The sequence below is a fragment of the Catharus ustulatus genome, chromosome 24 (genome assembly GCF_009819885.2).
Source record: "Catharus ustulatus isolate bCatUst1 chromosome 24, bCatUst1.pri.v2, whole genome shotgun sequence".
Lineage (NCBI taxonomy): Eukaryota > Metazoa > Chordata > Aves > Passeriformes > Turdidae > Catharus > Catharus ustulatus.
This window is the reverse complement of record NC_046244.1, coordinates 3234522-3254331: the sequence shown is the minus strand read 5'-3', so window position 1 is coordinate 3254331 and position 19810 is coordinate 3234522. Positions and strand designations below refer to the sequence as shown.

General features: G+C 44.5%; 1 protein-coding gene across 1 annotated transcript; it reads left to right on the top strand.

Annotated features, from left to right (window-relative positions):
* Nucleotides 1-3878: 3878 nt before the first annotated feature.
* LOC117006852 (leucine-rich repeat-containing protein 38-like) lies at nt 3879-18828 on the top strand. The gene is made up of 2 exons (XM_033079535.2): nt 3879-4691; nt 17183-18828. The coding sequence occupies exons 1-2, from the start codon at nt 4064-4066 to the stop codon at nt 17434-17436; spliced, it is 882 nt and encodes a 293-aa protein (XP_032935426.1). The 5' UTR covers nt 3879-4063; the 3' UTR covers nt 17437-18828.
* Nucleotides 18829-19810: the final 982 nt, after the last annotated feature.

Below are 19810 nucleotides of genomic sequence, written 5' to 3'. Positions count from 1 at the left end.
AATGTGCATGAGGATGGGCAGTTCTCAGTGTGAGCCTCTTGTGAGGAAGGATTTTCTGGCTGAGCCTGAATCCTTCACGTGTGTCTGCACGGTGATTGCTCTTTCTTTTTAACCCCTTTGCTCAAATTGTTTGGGGAAGTTTTGAGCATTTTTAAGGGAAGTTTCCAATGGGAAACTCTGTCAGGAGCAAATGTTTTTTCTCTTTTATCTTACTGTTTGACATGGTGCAGTGTGAGCACACCAAGGATCCAGGACCTTGTCCCTGCCTTTACCTCCAAGGTTTCTCCTGGTATATCCTGAATAAAAAATTAAAGAAAGAAGAATAAAAAATTTAAAACATATCATTGTTTTTAGTCCAAAGCCTGCCTGCTGTTGTGCTTCTCCAACTCCTGCTGCTGGGGGGTGTGGAGAGAAATTGGTTTTCCTTCTTGGTTCTCCACAGAGGGATTCAAATAAATTCCTTTACAGTTAGAACTGGAACTGGAATTGTTACCCTGATTTACAAGCCCATTTTTCAAACCTGGTCTGTCCCTTTAGGGGAATCTAAGGGGCAGAATCACAGATGAATCAGCTGTTAGTCAAAATCTGATCAATGTGGGATCCCACCTGTGTGGAAGAAGAATATTTGGGGTTTTTGTTGGGCAGCAATTTCCAATTGGGAGGTTTGTGCTTTTTCAAACCTGTATGAACTAAAATGTAATACTGGAAGTATGGAAAAAGGTGGAAGAGCTGAGGGCTTTTGCTTGGGAGCACTGAAGAAGCTCAGATTATAAAACCCCTTTATTTCTGACATTACTCACTGGAGCAATTTCGTGTTTTACCACAGTGTCAGCTGAGTACATAACAACACCACCTGATTTATGTCTTTTATTTTCTTATACAGAGTGATTGGGCTTTCTTTCATAGGAAGAAGGGAACCTGAGAGACAGGCAGGCTGTAGGAACCTGGTAAATTTGTTAAAAGCTCACCAGAAGGGAGCAGAGCAGCTGCAGCTGCCCAGAGTCCAGGGGCACAAGAGGGTGCTGTGCACTCAGCACATCACAGCCCAGGTGCTGGCACTGCCTGGTGCAAATAAACCACTTTAAAAAGTAAAGCTTGAATACTTTTTTCAGACAGAAAGCTTTGCTTTCTTCCTGCTACTCAAAACTGCACAAAATCTTTGGCAAGTGAACGAAGTTTTAAAAAGATTCAAAAGAATTTCTGTGCTGTGAGGGAAACAGCTGAGAAACAGAAATAAGCAGTGGCTAAAAAGGAGAAAATTAAACAGGAAATGTTGCACAGAGAAAGATGGGTCAGGAGGAAAGTCTCTGAAATGAAAGAGAGCATAGAAAGGCATCAGGCCATGGCAGGCACTGCAGCTGGGATTGCAGAGATCAGAGAATTCTCTTTGTTGGCTGCTGTGGGAGCAGGGCTGATGCTCCACAAACCTGTCCCAAAACATCCAGAGCTGACAGTGACCCCTCATCTCCTGCCCAGCTCCTCACAAAGCTCTGAGCCAGGAGAGCCCAGAGTCTGTGCAGAGGAGAGGCAGAGAGCTCAGGGTGGGTGCAGGTACCTGGGACAGGTAAGGGATGCACCTGGGCTGAAGGAAGAGCTGCTCTCTGCAGAAAGGAGAGGCAGTTTCAGCAAGGGCTGGAGGAATTCTTAGGGAAGCTGAGTCCTTTTCCATGAGCATGTTCTTGGAACTTTCACAAATTGTGCCTTATTGTCCCCAGTCTCCCATCTGTGAAGGCTGAGGCATCTTGGAAATGAAAATGTCACATCCTGATTTTGTGACTTGATAGGAAGAAGGGGGGGTCTGCAGAGGAGGAGCCACAGAGACCCTTAAATCCTGAATAAATACCTGCACTTAATAGAGCTGAATCTCTCCTTTTAAAATTGCATTAAGACATCAAATCAGTTCTGCTTTCCTGTGTTAGGAACATTTTTATCTCTGACCTAAAGCCTTGCTTACATTAGGGACAGAAAACCAGTAGATTGCAGCAGGAGCAATTGTTTGCAAGATACAGCTCATGGAATTTAAAAAGCATCAGCACAAGAAATACCAGTTGCAGTGTCTTGTTGATGCCAATCCAATGTATCCTGACCCCAAGAGTTATTTTATATGTTTGGGTTTTTCTAATTGGAGGTAGCCAGTCAAACTGTCACTTCCTCTGTAATTTAAAGGTAAATATTTTAAATAATCACCTCAGGAATTTATTTGGGCTTTGCCCTGGTGGTTTATAGAGGCAGCCATGCCCATTTCTTTCTGGGTGGTGTCTTCAAAGTAATTTAAGACATGAAAGACACCTGGAGCAGGATGTGTCTTTATGGGAGGGATCTAGAGGCTCTTTTTAGCCAAAAGATCAATTAATTAGAAACAAGGTGTGCTGCAAAACGTGAGAGAGGTGCTCAGAGGACAAGTTCATTTCCCAAGAGTGCTGCAGGGAAATGCTGAGGTTGGAAAGGACCTCTGGAAATCAATTTGTCCCCTGCTCAGGCAGCCAGAGCAGTTTGCCCAGTGCTGTCCCCAGTGGGTTTGTGGTGCTGTCCAACCTTTCTGGGAAGCCTGGCCACCCTCACAGCAGGAGAAGTGATTCCTTGTGTTCACATTGGGTTTCAATCTGTGCCCATTTCATCTTTTTCTGTCTGTGGTGCTACTGAGAGCAGTGTGGCTCCCTCTTTGATCCCTCCAGTGTTTCCAGGTATGTACCAAAGGGGAGCTGAGATACTGCTCTCATTGTCTGAGCTCAGGCACAGGGATCTGGGAGGAGAAGCTGCCTGAGAAGGAAATATTTGTCCCCTATTCTGGATGAAAGATACTCTGAATCCAGTTATAAAATATAATCTTAAATAGAAATTTCTGGCCTTCCTTTCACCTAAGCACGAGCTTGCCAAAGGTGTTGGACTTTGTGCTCTTCTCATCAGGATACATGCACCCAAATACCATCTGTCTCCAGAAAAATCTTCCACCCCAGCACCCAAATACCATCTGTCTCCAGAAAAATCTTCCACCCCAGCACCCAAATACCATCTGTCTCCAGAAAAATCTTCCACCACAGCACACAGGTGTGACCCAGCTCTCCAGGCTCTCTGCTTACACACCCTGCATAAAGAGGGAGGGATGGAGTTAAATTTTAAGTGTAGCTGCCTGAGGATTTGCCTTTGTGGGTGTGGGTTTGAGGATGTCAGGAAAACACAGATGCCTTGTTGCAAAATCATTTCTGCTGCCCCACAGGAGACAGGCAGATCGACTGTCCAATATTTCAACCCCCTGAAAATGAAGAAAACCAGCTCAATTTGAACCAGCTAAGGATTTGATCCACATTTTGCACTTCATGTGCCCCACAGACATTACTGCTGCTGTAGTAGAAAGTAGTTTCTGGGCCATTAAAACAGGAAAAGCCCCTCAGTTTGGAGACCTTGTTCCTCCTCACTGCTGTAGGTTAAAAGCTACTGAGTCACATTTAGATAATGTGAGCAGCTGAGGAATCCAGAAACAGCACAAAGCAGAGTTCCTTGCCTTTGGGCTCCCCCCTTCTGCTCCCTGTTTCACAAATAAAAGGGAGAACTGTCCTTAGCAGGCACCAGGGCACTGCCTGCCCCTCGTTGCCTTTCCAGAGCTGTTGGTCACCTTGATGGAGGCTCTGCTGACAAACACAGCGAGTGATCTCATCCTGATTTTTACCTGAATGGCTTTTTAAGCAGAAGCTGTTGCTGCCAGAGTCACAGGATCAGGTGTGATTTCCCCTTTGCTGGAATATACAGCAAATATTCAAACAGGCTCTGGGCTTTTTTTAGCTCACAAAAGCAAGGGAGTCCTTTGAAAGATCCTCGGTGTGCCCAATCATCGCTGTCCTCACCCTGTACAGCATCACAATATTCTGGCAGAGTAAATCCTCACATTTGCCTCCCTCCCTCTCTCCTCCCTCCCCCTCCAGCCTGCTGCTATCGGATCTGTGATGATATGTGATCTCCTGGATACAATCAGGCACACACACAAGTACCAGGCACTCCTGCTCAGCCCAGCAAAATGTCTTTCTCCTAGAAGTGGGTGCTCATCACAGCCTTCAGATCCTTGACGATGTTGCCATGCTTTCCTTCCTGCCTCCTGCCTTTTGCTGGCTTTGCCTGCCTGCTTTTCCTGCCTGGGGGTCATCTCTGCCCTGCTGTCTGTAGCTGTATGGACTACCACACCATAGACTGCCGGGACCAAGGACTCCCGAGTGTTCCCAACCCCTTTCCTTTGGATGTGCGGAAACTCCTCATAGCTGATAACAACATCCAGGCGATACCAGCTGACTTCTTTATATTTTATGGAGATCTAGTCTATTTGGACTTCAGGAATAACTCCCTCACCTCTTTAGAAGAGGGCACTTTTAGCAGTTCTACCAAACTGGTGTATTTAGACTTAAGCTACAACAATTTAACACAGCTCGATGCTGGGATATTCAAATCAGCAGAGAAGCTGATAAAACTGAGCCTTGGAAACAATAACCTGGTGGATGTGGACGAGGCTGCTTTTGAGAACCTGGACCAGCTCCAAGTGCTAGAATTGAATGACAATAACTTGCAGAGCCTGAACGTGGCAGCCCTGGAAGCGCTGCCCTCCCTGCGGACCATCCGCTTGGAGGGCAACCCCTGGGTGTGCGACTGTGACTTTGCCAACCTTTTCAGCTGGATACAGGACAATGCATCCAAGCTCCAGAAAGGTAAATCCCTGTGGCTCTCAGTGCAGTCTGTGTGTCTGTGTGTGCAGCATGGTTCCTGCTCCCATTGTCTGTGTGCTGCCTGCGGTTTGCTCAGGCTGCAGTTGCTGAATTTGTTGTCGTTCGCTTTCGACAAACCAGCCCCTTAAATTCAGGCTGGCTTCTTTTAGCAGCAGGTCCTCCTCCCACTTAAGGAATAAAATTTTAAAATTAAGCCCTAATAATTTTGATTTACAGGCTAAACTCACATAGGCAATGAAAGAGCCTTTTCACATCCATTCAGCCCAGAGCTGGTTCTCTTCCAGATTTCATTTTCTCTCTGGTAACTACATTTTCTACAATAAGCCCTTTGAACAGCTAAATATTCTGCACCAGCTCCTTAGGAAAACTGATTCTCCTCTCATTTTACTGATCACTGATGAAGCTGCTACAAAAGAGTTAAATCCCCATTTTATGCAACTGTGATTGTCAGCCCCTTCCTGGAAGTATTTTGTTGTGATGTTCTGTGTTTGAAACACTTCAGCATCTCAATCTGGGCCCTTTTCATTAAAAAAGCACTGCTTCCAATATGAGAAATAAATTGAAATGGCTTTAGAACCCCCCAAAATGAAAGAAATATAATCCTGGTATTTGAGCCAGTAATTTTTAGAAAGGCACAGGGAGGGAAAAATAAAGGTGCTAAGACTGCCATGTCTAGGGAATCCAGCCTCTTGCTCCACATGTCCCAGCAGACCCCAAAGCCTCTCTTAATCCAGCTTTAGCAGGAGATCATCTCACAGTTCATGTCTCCCAACAAGCACAGGGAATAAACTCCTGCCACTGAGCAGCACCAGCTGCAGCCAAAGGCAGATTGCTGGGAGCAAGGAACCTCTGGGAGGGCCCACAGGGGACACCTTCACTGCCCCAGGCTGCTCCCAGCCCCATCCAGCCTGGCCTGGGACACTTCCAGGGATGGGGCAGCCACAGCTTTTCTGTTCTAGGGCTCCCCACCCTCACAGGGAAGGGTTTTTGTCTCACATCCCATCCCAATATTCCCTGTCAGTCTGAAGCTGTTCTCTGTGTCCTGGCACTCCAGGCTCAGACTCTGCAGTGACTGATTCAGGTTCTTGCCATGCCTGTGACCTTGGGTAGCACCTTTCTAACACACTCATCTACCTTGCCCTGGATATTCTTAGCTGTAGGTCAGCTTTTAAGGAAGAAGTGATTTGAGGAAAAAGTGCTGGGTTTTTTCCTCTCTGTGTCAGTGAAACTTTGATCTTGATTCTTTCTAAACCAAACCTGTTATCCCACCTTTCTTTTAGCTAAAGTTTGAATTTAGCTCAATTTGAATGGAGTGTTTGCCTGTCTCTGGTGCTAAACATGAGTTCACACAGCAGTTCACTTTTCCCAGGCTTTACTGAACTTCCAGGTTGTTCCCCTTGATCCTGACTGAGATCCTGCTCTGCTCACTTTGAGTCTGTCCCACCTCTTTCTCTGCTGCCCCCTCAGTGTTTTAAAGTGTATCTGAACTTCTGTTTGGGAATTTCCAGTGAGTGAGCTTCCCCCAGTTGTCTCCCAAGCCCAGAGATGTTTTCCCACAGCATTTTCTCTCACCCACAGTTGTGTTTGGCCAAATAGCTGAAAAGTAGCTTATCCAGAGCTTCTAAACTTTAACTAAGACTTGGTTTGGGAAGACAAAGAGGGAAGGAGCAAATATTCAGGTGGGTGATTTGACCAGAGTTGTCCTGCAAGGATTTGGGTTTGTTGCCTGGAGTGAGTGCCCTGCTCTCTCTGTCCCCAGCCATGCCAGGCAGAGATGGGCACAGATGCAGAAAAGCACCAGTGCTTCTGGTGAGCTGCTGCCACAAAACCACTCCTGTCTCCTTTAATAAAGCACCAAAACATTCTTCACAAAGGTGACTGCAAAACTAACCCCAAAATGGAAAGACTGACTCAACCACTTTTTGAAGTACATGGCCACAGTTGCCATGCCTTGCAAAACAACTTTTGGAAAGTCAGTTAAATAATTGGAATTATTATTTTATTGCATTTTACACCCAGTTTCCAGTTTTTAATGATGCCACAACATGATTCCCATTAGCACCTGATTAAATCTGGTTATACTCATCCAAGACCACACCTGCCTGGCCTTTCCTGGAAGGGTGGGAAGGGCAGCTCAATAAACACTGAGCAATAAACATTCAGACTCCCTGGAAGCTCTATAAAGCTGGAGGATCCTTGCAGCAAACACACCAGGATAAGTAGGGCAGCAATGAAAACACAGGAGGAAGGATAGGGGTGCATTTCCAGGAAAAGATTTTGGCTGCTCCTTTGTGGAATTGTGCAGCACAGGCTGGGAGAAGGACATTGCAGACAGATCCAGGGTCTGGCATTCATGTAGGCTCCTCACTTTGAGTGGCACCTGAAGGAGCTGGATGTGCCTGTCTGAGGGAAGCCTTTCACAACCAGAATTATTCACTGAGCCTGGCCACTGCTCCCCCTCTCACTGCAGCACTGCAGGGAAAGCACCAGCCCCAGCTGCCCTTGGCTTTTCAAAAGTTGATTTTAAAAGGGGAGTTTTGTCTCTGTGAACTGAAATCTGGATAATGGATCCTGAAGCTGTGTCCCTCTGTAATTAAGGTTTCTGGAGGACTCAGTGATCTGAACAAAAGCTGTGTTTCAATTCATCAGTTTTGCAGGAGCCAGGTCCATTTTCCTCCTGGCACAGAACCAGAACGAGCTTGGGAAGTTCCAACTTCTGCTGACCTGCCTGCCCAGCTGAGCTGCCTCTGCTCCTCCAGCTTGTCACTTCACACAAACAGCTGGGACTTCAACAGTTTTACAGATTTCAGCATTTATCCATCTAGCCTAAATTTTGAATAAAGGCTTAATTGGCATTAGGTGAATACCCTTCCCAGATGATGCCCTCAGCCTGGCAAATTTGCAGGCAGACCTATTAAAAAACTGTGCTAAAATTTGGCTTTTAAACCCAGCACTTTAAAACAGTAATTTTTTTTTTCCCCATAAAGAGAAATTAAATCCAACATTTTCTTCATACTGCAAAACAAAACTACAATTTTCCCCTCTGGTTTGGTTAGCAATTGATTTAAAACAAATTAGTGAGCATAAAGCAAAGAAGGCAAAGGAACTGTGAAGAGCAGTAGGATGGTGAGAAGTGGAAAAAATAGAAAAGTTCTTTTTCCTGGAGAGGACAAAGTGTTTGCTGCTGGTCACACTGGTTAAGTACAACAGTTATGAAGATTTTCTGTAGAAGGATGTTTGGTTGTGCAGGCATTTGTCACACCTGAATGGCATCTGGTGGCAAATGGTACAAATTAAAGCCTTCCCATCAGGAGAGTATGGATTTTAAGAATATGGGATTATTTTTTTTTTAATAGAAGAGTTGCTGTGAGATCTTTATCCCTACAAAGACAAGTCTGAAAACTTTAATGGAAGGTTTTACTCCACAGGGCTGTGAAAACTCATAGAACAAAAAAATACCTTGGAAGAACCAATGCCTAAGCTGATCTGCAAAAATACACTCAGCAACTTCTCACATTGACCAGGCTTTCTTCTGCTTTCAGGGTTTGTTGTCCATCACATTTATCTTGGCTAAAAATGTATTCTCTTTTTTTTCCTTATCTCTGAACCCAGTTGTTTTAGTAATGCTGTTTGAAACTCGGGGCTCAGCCAGTGAGGGATTGTCACTGCTGTGAGTGAAGGAGCAGAGGGTTGTGAACCTTCCATCTCAGGGCTTAAACACAGAGGGCTTTGATGGAATAAGTTTGTGCAGAAACATCTTGTATAAAATCAGTGCAAAAGACTTGTCTTGAATCTCTCTGAGGATCCCATCAGGGTGAAGGGGCTGGATTCAGATAAATGCCTGCAATAAAATACACAGTGAAAACAAAGTGATCTGCAGTGGCCACACTGAAGGGCTTGGTGACATCCCCACTGCTGATCTTTATTTTCTGTGAACATGCTTTGGGCAGCTGGGCCTGTGACCTTGTTTGCTAATGACTAATGCACTTTTAACATTACTTTTAATTAGAGTTCAAGTTCTCCTTGGGGTATGACTAGTGTCTCCTTTCTGTCATCTTGCCCTCATTTTGCTTTTTACTTCTCTTCTTCCCCTTACCTTTGGAAGTTGTATACAGTTTCTGGGATTAATTGATTTATTTGTTTTGCTATTTAAGTTTCCCACTACCCATTGCAAGAATTAAACATTTTTCTGCTCTATAAAAACAGTATTAGAAAGACTTTTAGCAAAGGTTTAAACTGAGCATTTCTATGGGCAGCCCTTGCACATTTGTATTTCCAGGAAGATTTGAAAAACTCATTCAGAAGTGGCCAGAGACAGAATTCCAGATAGATTTGTGCTGTCATAAGTAAAATATGTGTTCTGAATATCTGAAATTGAAGTAGCCAAAGCTGAGGTGAGGACTGATGCTCAGGGCTCCTTTGATCAACTCCTGCTCCATTTTGGAAAGTTGTGGGCAGTGGCTGCACATTTCTGAGATATTCCAAGAGGGTTTTGGTGTCAGTACTGACACAGATGCTGTTTAGCTGCTTGAAAAGCTTATGTAGCTTTCAAGACCTCTTCAGAATGGATGGAGAAGTAAATTCTGGTCAAGTGACAAAGTTCCAGATAAAGCCTGTCTATGCAAAAGGGGAAAGGAAGGCAGTGAGAGGAGGGAAAAAACCAAGAGCAGGTGACAGTGAGAGTGTAAGCAGGAAATTCAGACTGAATTCAGTCCTAAAAGAGAGATCCATAAGTGAATCAGTGTAATGAGAATCATAAAATAGAACCATTTAGGTTGGAAGAGACCCCAAAGCCTTCAAGTCCCAGCTGAGCCCCATCCCCACCCTGTCCCAGCCCAGAGCCCTGAGTGCCACATCCAGTCCTGGGACACCTGCAGGGATGGAAACCTCCCTGGGCAGCCCCTGCCAAGCCCTGAGCTCCCTTTCCATGGGGAAATTCCAGTTGATACCCACCCTGAGCCTGCCCTGCCTAGCCTGAGCTGTTCCCTCTCCTGTCCCTGTTCCCAAATCCCCCCGACTGTCCTCTCCTGGCAGGGAGCTGTGCAGAGCCCCAGGGCCCCCCTGTCCTGCTTTGGAGGACAGGTGTGTGCTGAGAAAGGCAGAAGCTTCTCTTTGAAATGGAGAATGTAAACCCCCTCCCTGCAAATTATTATAATTTTGAAATCAAGGGGCTCTCAGGCAAAGATATGGGAATAGGAATAACAGTTCTTTACTAGGGAAATTAAAATAGAAATACAGCACTACAAAGAACAAACCCCAAACCCTGACACAGTCAGAGTACAGCCTGACACCCGTCAGGCAGGGTGTTGGCAGCAGTCCCATTCCATGGTGGCTGCATCCTCCTGCAGTGACAGATGTGGCTCAGCTGGAGCAGTGCTCCTGTACAAGGTGCAGTTTCCCTCCGGAGCTCCAGTGGTGATGTGGAGAAATCCGGTTTTCCTCTGGGGTCCAGTGGAGAAAGGGGCTCCCTTAGTGTCCCAAACCTCTGTTTTTATCTTGGTAAGAAATGTTGGGCTCTTCCCCCTGGCTGGAGCAACTCCCAACGGGATGCAGTAATTTTATCAGTCCCACAGTGGGACTCAATGGCCGTGAGCAGAAAATGACTGGCTGGAGGAAGGATGGGTTGTGAAAAGATAAAGAACAATGCCCTGCCTGGTTTCAATGGATGGCCCATTAGCAGAATATCTCCCACAGAGATCAGGATCACTACCCCCACCCTCAACAGATGGTGATAGAACAGATACCTTTGATCACACTCTGTATTGTAACCCCAGACACCCCCTGATCCCCCTTTCCAGGCTGAGCCCCCCCAGCTCCCTCAGCTGCCCCAAAACAGAGGGGGACCCTCCTGTGACCCTCCTGACCCTTCACACCCAGAAGAATGGAGTGATTTTTCTAAGCCTGTTTAGACATTCTGTGCCATGAGGTTACCATCTCCTGCTCTTTCTAGGATCCCATTCCCATCTGAGATTTATTGCATAACTTATTCTATAAATGAAACAATCTCTCATTTCACTAATCCAGGCCTTTAATGGGTTTACAGAAAATATTAAATATTTTCTTTAAAACAAAGCATCATAATGACCTGAGAGGACAAGTTTTGTTTAACATTTGAACCAACAGCCAGCAAAGAAACTGAGAGCTTTACAATTCCTCTTGACTTACCACTCTTTATTAGCATTATTTGTTCATGTGCTGTGCAGGGAAGGCTCCTTAACTTGCTGCACCAATATAGAACCAAAGTGAGCTGCACCAGGAAGGACAGGCTGTTCTGTCCACTGCAGCCATCAGCTCTCCCCCAGTGTCTGCACAGGCTCCCACATCACCAGGACAGAACAGATCTGTGTGCCTGCAAAGGAATGAAAAGCCCTAAGACATTTCACACATTCAGCAGCTTTTATCCTGCTCAGGCAGAAACTCCTCACAGAAATTATATTCCTTAACAAGCACATCAAATGTGTTTCTATATATATACATATATAAATATATAATTTGATCTCCCAGACATTTTCAGTGAAATGATCTGGCTGCCACTGGCTTTTCACTCTGTTTCTTCCATCCTGAGGTTATTGGGAGTGCATCCATCTTTCACAGATTTGGAGATGTGAGGACAGCATTTGCAGATGTGAACACCTGATGCTGAACTTTATATTCAGGCATTGAGACAAACTGCTGGGTACCCTGAGAGAGTGTTCTGCAAATCTTTAGGGCACTTGGCCATAAAAGTTTTATTTAGGGACCTAAATCTAGGCTTCAAGTTTTTTAAGCTTTACTGTTCTGATGGCTCCAGGCTATTTTCAATGAGATCTCATCTCACTTCAGAGGCAATGCCTCTCTTGTTGCTTATTAATACATCTGATACATTTGTGACAGCGTTTAAGGAGGCAAACCATAGCTGGGAGCAAAATACCACACAAGAAACCACATGCCATGTTTAAACATTTCAAATCTGTGTCAGCTACATTCAGCAACGTGAGAGAACAGCTAAATTCCACCCAAAAGGGCAAATGCCAATTTTGCTCTTAAAAAAAACCCTGTTGTAGTGCTCTTATATTTAATGTATCCATAGGAGTGAATGTGTGCATGCAGCTCATTTGGACATTGATGTCTCAGATATTTCTGTGGATGTCTTTCCTTGTGTCCTGGTGCATGTCCCAGTGCATTATCCCATCCTGCTGTCCACTGCTGAATGGCAGGAATCTCTTTGTCCTGGTACCTGCTTTTTGTGAGCTCTAAAGGACCCCAAAAGAATTGAGGTGGTCTTGGTTTTTTTTTCTTTTTCTTTTTCTTTTTCTTTTTCTTTTTCTTTTTCTTTTTCTTTTTCTTTTTCTTTTTCTTTTTCTTTTTCTTTTTCTTTTTCTTTTCTTTTTCTTTTTTCTTTCTTTTTTTTTTTTTTAACTCAGCATCCAAAATTATAGCTGGGAAATCCCTGGCTGCTAACAGACAGACCATAACACTGAAATGATAATGGATTGCAGAAGTTCTCCAATCCAAGATGTGTTTGGCATAGGGATTAGAAATAAGCAGAGACAGAAAGACACAAGGAGTCCTTCAAAACAGGGCCAAGTGGAACCTGCAGAGAGGGATGCCCTTATCTTGTCTTTAGCTGAGCAGTAAAAACCAAACCCCAGAGTGCAGTAGGGCAGCAGTCAACACGTGCAGGGAAATCCCTGGAGCAGCCAGGAGCAGGCAGTCAGGGCACTCCATAGTTTAAAAACTCCTGATCACAAAACCTGTGAAAACGTGGCCAGATCGTGGCTGCAGAGTCCCAGCAGGGCTCAGATGAAACCTCTGGGGTTTTGTGGGGCTTTGGAGATGCTGAGGTCAGTCCAGTTACAGCTTTGGGGCACTACAGCATTGTTGGTCTGTTTTTATTTACAAGGAAATCATTCATTATCTGCATGCAGACTGGTTTTGGGTTGCTTCTGTTTTCTAGGATGTTCAGTTTTACAGGGAAGGATTTCAGCCTGGGCATAGTCCTGAACAGAAACAAACTCCAAGTGGTTTTTAGGATCTATCAGCAGCCTAATTGCTGTGATTTATTGGCAGGGTTTAAGTGCTGGACTTGCTGGAATTGTACTTCTTAATATAAGGCATTCAAAGTCATTTTGTTCTAAAACCTATTTGGGATTTTTATTGAAATAACTCTACCTGGAACCCTCCTGCACCACTTCTTTATGAACACACTTTTCCTCTTTTAAAAAACCCACCTCTCCTTTTAACACAATGGTTCTGGAATCCCAGCATTTTCACACTTCCCATGTCACTCAGACAATCCATTCCCCAGGGTACAGACCTGTATTTCCATCCTCATTTTTCCAGAGCTCAGACAAGCCTCTGCAGAATCCAGCACCTGTGCCTTGCCTGGCACTTCAAAGCAATCAGCCCCAGTGCAATCCATCTCCCCCTCTGATGACATAGCAGAAGGATGCAGGGTGTGTGACATTGTCCTTGGGACAGCTGGAGTCATTACAGATAATGGGATGGCCCTGACCAAAATAACCCAAGCTGTGTATTTATAGCACACTCACACTTGTTATTTCATTTACAGTTTTGTTTGGTATGAAGAAGCAACTCCTTGAATATGTTGTGGGGGCAATGAGGTAGATAAATATAACCCATCAAAGGCTCTTGCTGCAGCCAAGCACTAAATAACCAAGCTGCTTTGAGATGCCCTTTACAAGAATCCTGGCTGGTCTTTTAAAAGAATAAATGCCACAGAATAAATAAATAATAAATAAAATACACAAAACCCCCACAAACAAATTATAAAAATTAATACCCTTCAAGTACAAGTGTGTGAAAGCAGAGCTCTGAGGTTAAATGGCATCTCCTGTCCTCTCGAGGGGACAGGGATTTGATTGAGCCAGTCTAGATGCAACAGAATCACACAAAGGAAAAAACCTACACCCTGTAATTAATACTGATCCCTTTCTAGAAACCATTCTTTGGCTCATTGTTCATGCACAGGGTGTTTCAAGGAAAGAACAGAGCTGGATCCATTTCTGGGCACCAATGGAACAGGACAGTGGGATTCAGACCATCAGTTCTTTGGACTCTCAGGTCCTAAAAACAACCTACTTGTAAATAATGTCCTAAAAACAAACCTAGCTGTCAACACTGTTAAGCCAGGGCTGTGTCTCTGTGGAAGGAAGCAGATGAAATGGGTTTGGCCACACACAGGTGTGTGTTGGGATTTTCAGGTGAAGAGTTGGAAGCTCTGGTGCAACAACCACTGCATCAGCTTTGGAAGGAGCAATTCCTTGTGCCACCAGAGACAGAACTGCTGGTCTTACTGTTGGCTGTTCCAAAGGCACAGCCTGTTCCAAACTCTCTTTGGAGCCCAAAGAAAAGCTCCTGTCTGGCTGTGCTGGGTTTTCAGCAGAGTCACGACTCAGAGAAGGGAAATCTCCACCCCCCAGGATGGGCTGATCAATGTTCCTTTCCCTCAGCCACTGCCCTCTGAGCTCTGCAGTGTGCCCAGGCTGCTCCCAGCACAGCTTTCAGAGGCTGCCCTGGGTGTGGGTGGGAGAGCTCAGCTCATTCCTGCCCTTTGGTGCAAAGCTACAGCTGGGATCCAGCGAGGGCCCTGCACTGGCCCTGCTCTCTGGGGCTGTATTTCATCTCCTGGCTTCTGTTATTCCCAGTAATTAAGAATTCTCTAAAAACCTGAGGCCACAGAAGCCTGTTGGGCTGTCACAGAACAAAGCAAGTACCAAATTCCCAACTAATCTATTTGGTTTGAGAACACGACCTAGATTCCAGTACCCATGGCTACATGGAGAGCAGCATCTTTATTTCTCCTTATGGTACAATGGGGCTCAAAATCCTTGCAGTACAGTGATTCTCACAACAAGGAATGCCCTCTGAGTGCCTTGGTGTGCTGCAGATCCTTTGCTGTTTGCATCCTGTGTGTTGTGATGTAGGGAAACAGGAACAGAGCTCACAGTGCACAGGGTGAGCTTTGATCCATGGCAGAACTGCTTTTGGGATGGAGTGAGCTCCTCTCCATGTCTGGGATTTGGGTGATTCTGCCATGGTAAGCTCTCTCCAAACCCAAGGGCTGCAGCATGTAGAACCACTCAGGACAAGAGTTTTCTTTTGGAGTCTTCTTTGCTCTCTTTTTTTTTTCCAATATATATTTTTTTTCCACTTCCTCCCTTATCCAGATCTGGTATTGTGTCCCACCACTCCAACACAGAAGTATTTTAAATGCTGCCAGTTGGGAATTTCTTTTGCAGCTGGACAGAAATTCTAAAGGGTAGAGTTGCTTATGGTCACCTGCACCCTCTTTCTTTTGAGGGGCTTGACTGAGATGTTCTGACAACAACAGTTCTCAGGAGGTCTCAACCTCTGTTAGACTGATTTCTTTTACAGAAACACAGTTGTACAGAAATTTGGGTTTTTTCTGTGCTTGCTACAAGTGAAAGGGAATTTGTGTAGTTGCTGTATTCACTTGGTGCAGGTTTTCCTGCCAAAATGCTGCAGTGATCTTTTCCTATTAGCAAGGAATTTCCTCTTCAAATGAATTTGCAGGATGTTGCACTCATGCAACTGCTTTGATTATTGTCAGGATTGTATTTATTTACTGAAAAAAAAATCTTTGCTTTTTAAAATCTGATTTAAAAGACACAGGTCTTGAAATTCCAGCCTATAGCTTTTCACTCACCCCTCGTTTCTCATGGTTTTGAATAGGGAAGGATATCCATCTGCCCCCCATTTTGCTTCCTCTGGTTGATGCCTAGAGCTGCCACTTCCAAGTCTTACTGAAATGAGAATAAGATTTGGAGGTCAGCTCTCAGTTGTTCCATTGGAAGGTTCACAGAGGGAGCTCAGAGGTTGGAGAGGGCAGGTTTGCATCTCCTCAGTCCCTGAGTGCTCAGTGCTCCAGGCTATGAGCTCATGCAGAAGACATGAGCATTGCAGGGGCTGATTTCCAGAAGTCTCAGAGGTTGTTTGAAACCACTGCTGTCTCTTCCAGGTAATTTCTGACAACAGGAGGTTTCACAGACTCCAGAGCAAGTTGTGCTTGTTCACCATCTGCTGTGCACGGCCAGCACTCCAGGCTCAGGAAAAGCAGCGTGGATTTGGGCAGCAGCTTTCCTGCAGCAGCCAGGGAGCCTTGGGCAGGCTGGCTCTGACCCTGCTGGGCAGCTCTGCACCATCCCAGTCAGGGCTGCATGGAAAAGAGGGAAAAACACAGAACTACAGGCAAATATGACAGATACAGGATCAAAATTCAATAATTCACCATTACAAGGTCAAGTGGGTCAGGGTGATAATTGGTTCTACAGTGGAATTAACTGAAACTTCTCAAATCAACACAACAGCTGGGCTGGGCTGGATCCAGCTGATCAGAGAGGGCAGCACCATTGACCCAAGGAGCCTGGGTGTAACAGCAGAACATCCATGCCATAAACATGTCTAACAGTAAAATATCACATGCCAGAAAACATGAACAGTAAAACATCACAGCTGCCCAGCCAGAGGAAAACTGGGATTCACAAATGCAGAGGGAATCACCATTCCTTGTTTAAAGGTTCTGTGGCAGAGCTGTGGGATGGAAATATCCTCTACTCTGTGAGCACACAGCAAGGCAGAGCCCAAAGCAGGGAGAACACCCCGGGATCAGCAGTAGAGAGGAAGTGGATCAGGTAATTCAGCAGCAGATCTTGTGTCATTAACACACAATTCTTACATTCATGTCAATAATGAGACAAAAGCTGCCTTGCCAGCAGCTCTACAGACTGAATTCACTTCAGTGTGGGTTCCATTCTAGCCCTGGTAATTGCCTCCCCTGATGTTCCCTGTGCTGGGCACATGCAGTGAGCTGTGTGCTTTCACCATCCAGGATCCAACTCTGTTCTCACCAGTTCCTGAATCTGGGGGGTGTTACTCTCACTACAAAGAACCCAGCTCTCAGCATTCTCCAGTAATGCAGGCAGGAACAATATCTGTCATTCTGCTTGGCCTCAGGACAGCCAGAGAGAAAAGGTGGAAGCAGGTCACAGACAAAAAGCATCCATTAAACCCAAACTGTTGTTTGACCCCCTCTAATTTGGAACTACAAGGAAAAAAAGTAATGTAGAAGGGTATGGAAGGAATTTCAGTATCTCTGTTACCCTGCTCAGGAGTCAGAGTTGTGTTCAGATGGAGTAGCTGGGAACTGCTTTCAGGTCCCCAGGTTTAGATGCATCCAGGGCTCCACATGCACTTTTTAAATTCCTCCAAATCATGGTCCTAGATCACACTGGAAGGCTGCAGGTGAAATAACTGAATTTCCAGGAGCTGTTCAGAGGGAATATGTAATGGCTTTTGGATAATGACAGGTTTTGTTCCATTTTTCCCTGAATATTGTACAATTTTGTAAACCTAAATTAACCCTAAAACTTTTCTTCAGCCATTCTGACCCAGAACAACAGAAGAACTCATCAATATTCTGCTGATTTATTCTCCTTTCCTCTTCCTTGCAGGTCTCCATGAAATCCAGTGCTCCCTGCCCGTGGAGAACAGAAGGATCTTTCTGAATGAGTTATCTGAGGTCAGCTTTAGTGAATGCAAGTTCAGTTTGTCATTGACAGACCTTTTTATCATCATCTTTTCTGGAGTCGCCGTGTCCATCGCCGCAATTCTCTCCAGCTTCTTCCTGGCCACGCTGGTGCACTGCTTCCAGAGGTGTGCTCCCAGCAAGGATGATGATGATGATGAAGATGACAGCGAGGACTGAACTTGGTCAAACTCCTTAAGGTTTATCACTTACCAGATCATCAGCCAAAGTCTCTGAGGAATAAAAAGTAGAGTGAAAGCTTTAAACGTGGCTTAAGCTCGTGATGTGTAAGGATCCCTTCTAGCCCCAGGCTGGAATGGCAGAGCTGAGACTGTCAGCTCTGCTTGCACACGTGCCCTGCTGCAATCAGACTGGGCTGATTTCCATGGTCCTTAATCAAACACTGCATTTAAACTTGAAGATTGAAGGGAAAAAAAGGAAAAGCAAAAAAAAGTTCCAGTGTTTTAAAAGATTTCCAGGTTGTCCTGATGAGATGCAGATCCTAAGTGCTTGAAGCTTGTTCTAGATACACTTTGAGAAGGACTGGATGAGTGGAGGTGTTTCAGGTTGAAAATACAGAAGCAATTCAAAACAGTATCCTTCCTAGATCTAACTACTGGGAGATTCTATTTAAACTCACACAAAATGCAATTAAAATTATTCCTGGAATTGTAGAAAGCATAAGAGGATGGTTGGCATTTTCCCCCTACAAAAGTTCTCCAGAAACATCCATCCTTCATTTAATGACAGCAATTGCAGGCACCATTCAGCAAAAAAAAAAAAAAAGTCAAAAAATCTGTAAGTGAATACGATTCTGGGTCTGAGTCATCCACTGCAGATGCCTGGCACTTCTTTGGTCATGGCACAAATACTAAATATAAAATCCTTCTGCATTTTTAGATGCAGTGAAGTAAAGGATTTCCCTCCCCGTGTTGCTTGGCACCAGTACCTGTTGCAGCATCCAGTCCATTTAGCTATTTTAAAGCACTAAGGGCTATATTCTGCTCCTGGTTATACTGGAATAACCCAAATGAGATCAACACCATGATCCAAATTGGCAACTGTAGAAACAAAAGTGAAATCTGGCCCAATGTATTTCTGTCTGTATCATAGATTTGTCAAAACTTGAGCTCTTCTATATGATGGTAGATATTTTTGTTAAAATTTAAAAAGACATTTATTACAAGAGATTTTTGGAATAGTGCTGGACAGCTTTTTAGGATAAGTATATTTTTAAAATATTTGTAATGGAACTATTTTTTTAAAGCTCTGTGTATTTAAAATGTTATCTAGAGTAGCTGTGAGGGCTTAAAGTAAAGAACAACATAGTAATAAGCAAGCTAAGGACTGTATGCTATTATAAAGTAATTAGTGCTGACAAAAAGTAGCATTTGTTTAACTACTGTAAATGCTGTTATTTCTTTTTAAAAGCACTCTGTGTTTAAAATACTGCCTTGCTCAACAGGAGGGAATCACCCTGTGTGGCTGGAACCTTCAGCAAGCCACAGACTGTCTGTCTGCCTGTCTGTCAGTCTGTCTGTCAGTCAGTCAGTCAGTCTGTCTGTCTCTCTGTCTGTCTCTCTGTCTGTCAGTCTCTCTGTTTGTCTATCAGTCAGTCAGTCAATCTGTCTGTCTGTCTGTCTGTCTGTCACCCAGCTGCAGACCTGCCTTGGCTGCCAGGGCTGGGTGTGCACCACGCTGGGGTCACAGCCAGGAGGAGAGCACCCATTTCTGTTCAATATTCACTTCTGTTCAATATTCCTTTCTGTTCAATATTCATTTCTATTCAATATTCCTTTCTGTTCAATATTCATTTCTGTTCAATGCACTCACTGGGGTTGTTATTTCTGAAAACACACTGAGACAGGATTAAGCAGGCCAGTGAGAGGCTGTGCTGTATCAATACTGTCTTATTCTATTGCAATTCCTTCAAGAAAAATGAAATGACATGATTTTCACTGTGTAGTGCCATGATTATAAACAACACAAATATATTTATAATTTCAACCTGGGTTTTGATGTTTGTTTGTATGTGGGAATGAAAAAGGACAAAATCTATGCCTGATTCACCTTCTGTAAGGGAGGTTTTGTGGGGTGGCTGGAAACACATTGCCCAGTTCCTGAGGCACCTCCCTTTCCCACCAATACGGATCTGTTATCAACAGTTTTATATTTAGAGCTGTGCAAATTGTTCAGCTGTGGAACAGGAAACTGGGTCACACTTATTATGGACTCAAAACTTGCAACCCCTCAGCAAAATGATTTGTCTTACCAAACTTCCCAGGGAGTCTCCAGTGGGTGTTTCAGCAAACATCTGCCCTGCCCTGGTGATGGATTCATGGCTTTGTGTCATTCATTACCTGGAAGGCTGAGCCATTTTGCAGAGGTCACAAACCAAACCCAACTGTTTTGTCTGGGCTCTGCTCTCTCTTGAGGTTCACCCCACTGTGGGGCCTCAGAAGGAAGATGTGGATTTGTTTATGGTTTGTAGCTTTTTGCTCAAGCCAACACAAAGCTGTGGTTCTATTTGGAGTGCAGCAGCCTCAGAGCACTG

Excerpts from the sequence above, each read along its gene's own strand:
- LOC117006852 (XM_033079535.2), top strand. The coding sequence starts at position 4,064 with ATGTTGCCATGCTTTCCTTCCTGCCTCCTGCCTTTTGCTGGCTTTGCC. Across the intron at positions 4,692-17,182 it reads TGCATCCAAGCTCCAGAAAG|GTCTCCATGAAATCCAGTGC; the intron begins GTAAATCCCTGT and ends TCTTCCTTGCAG.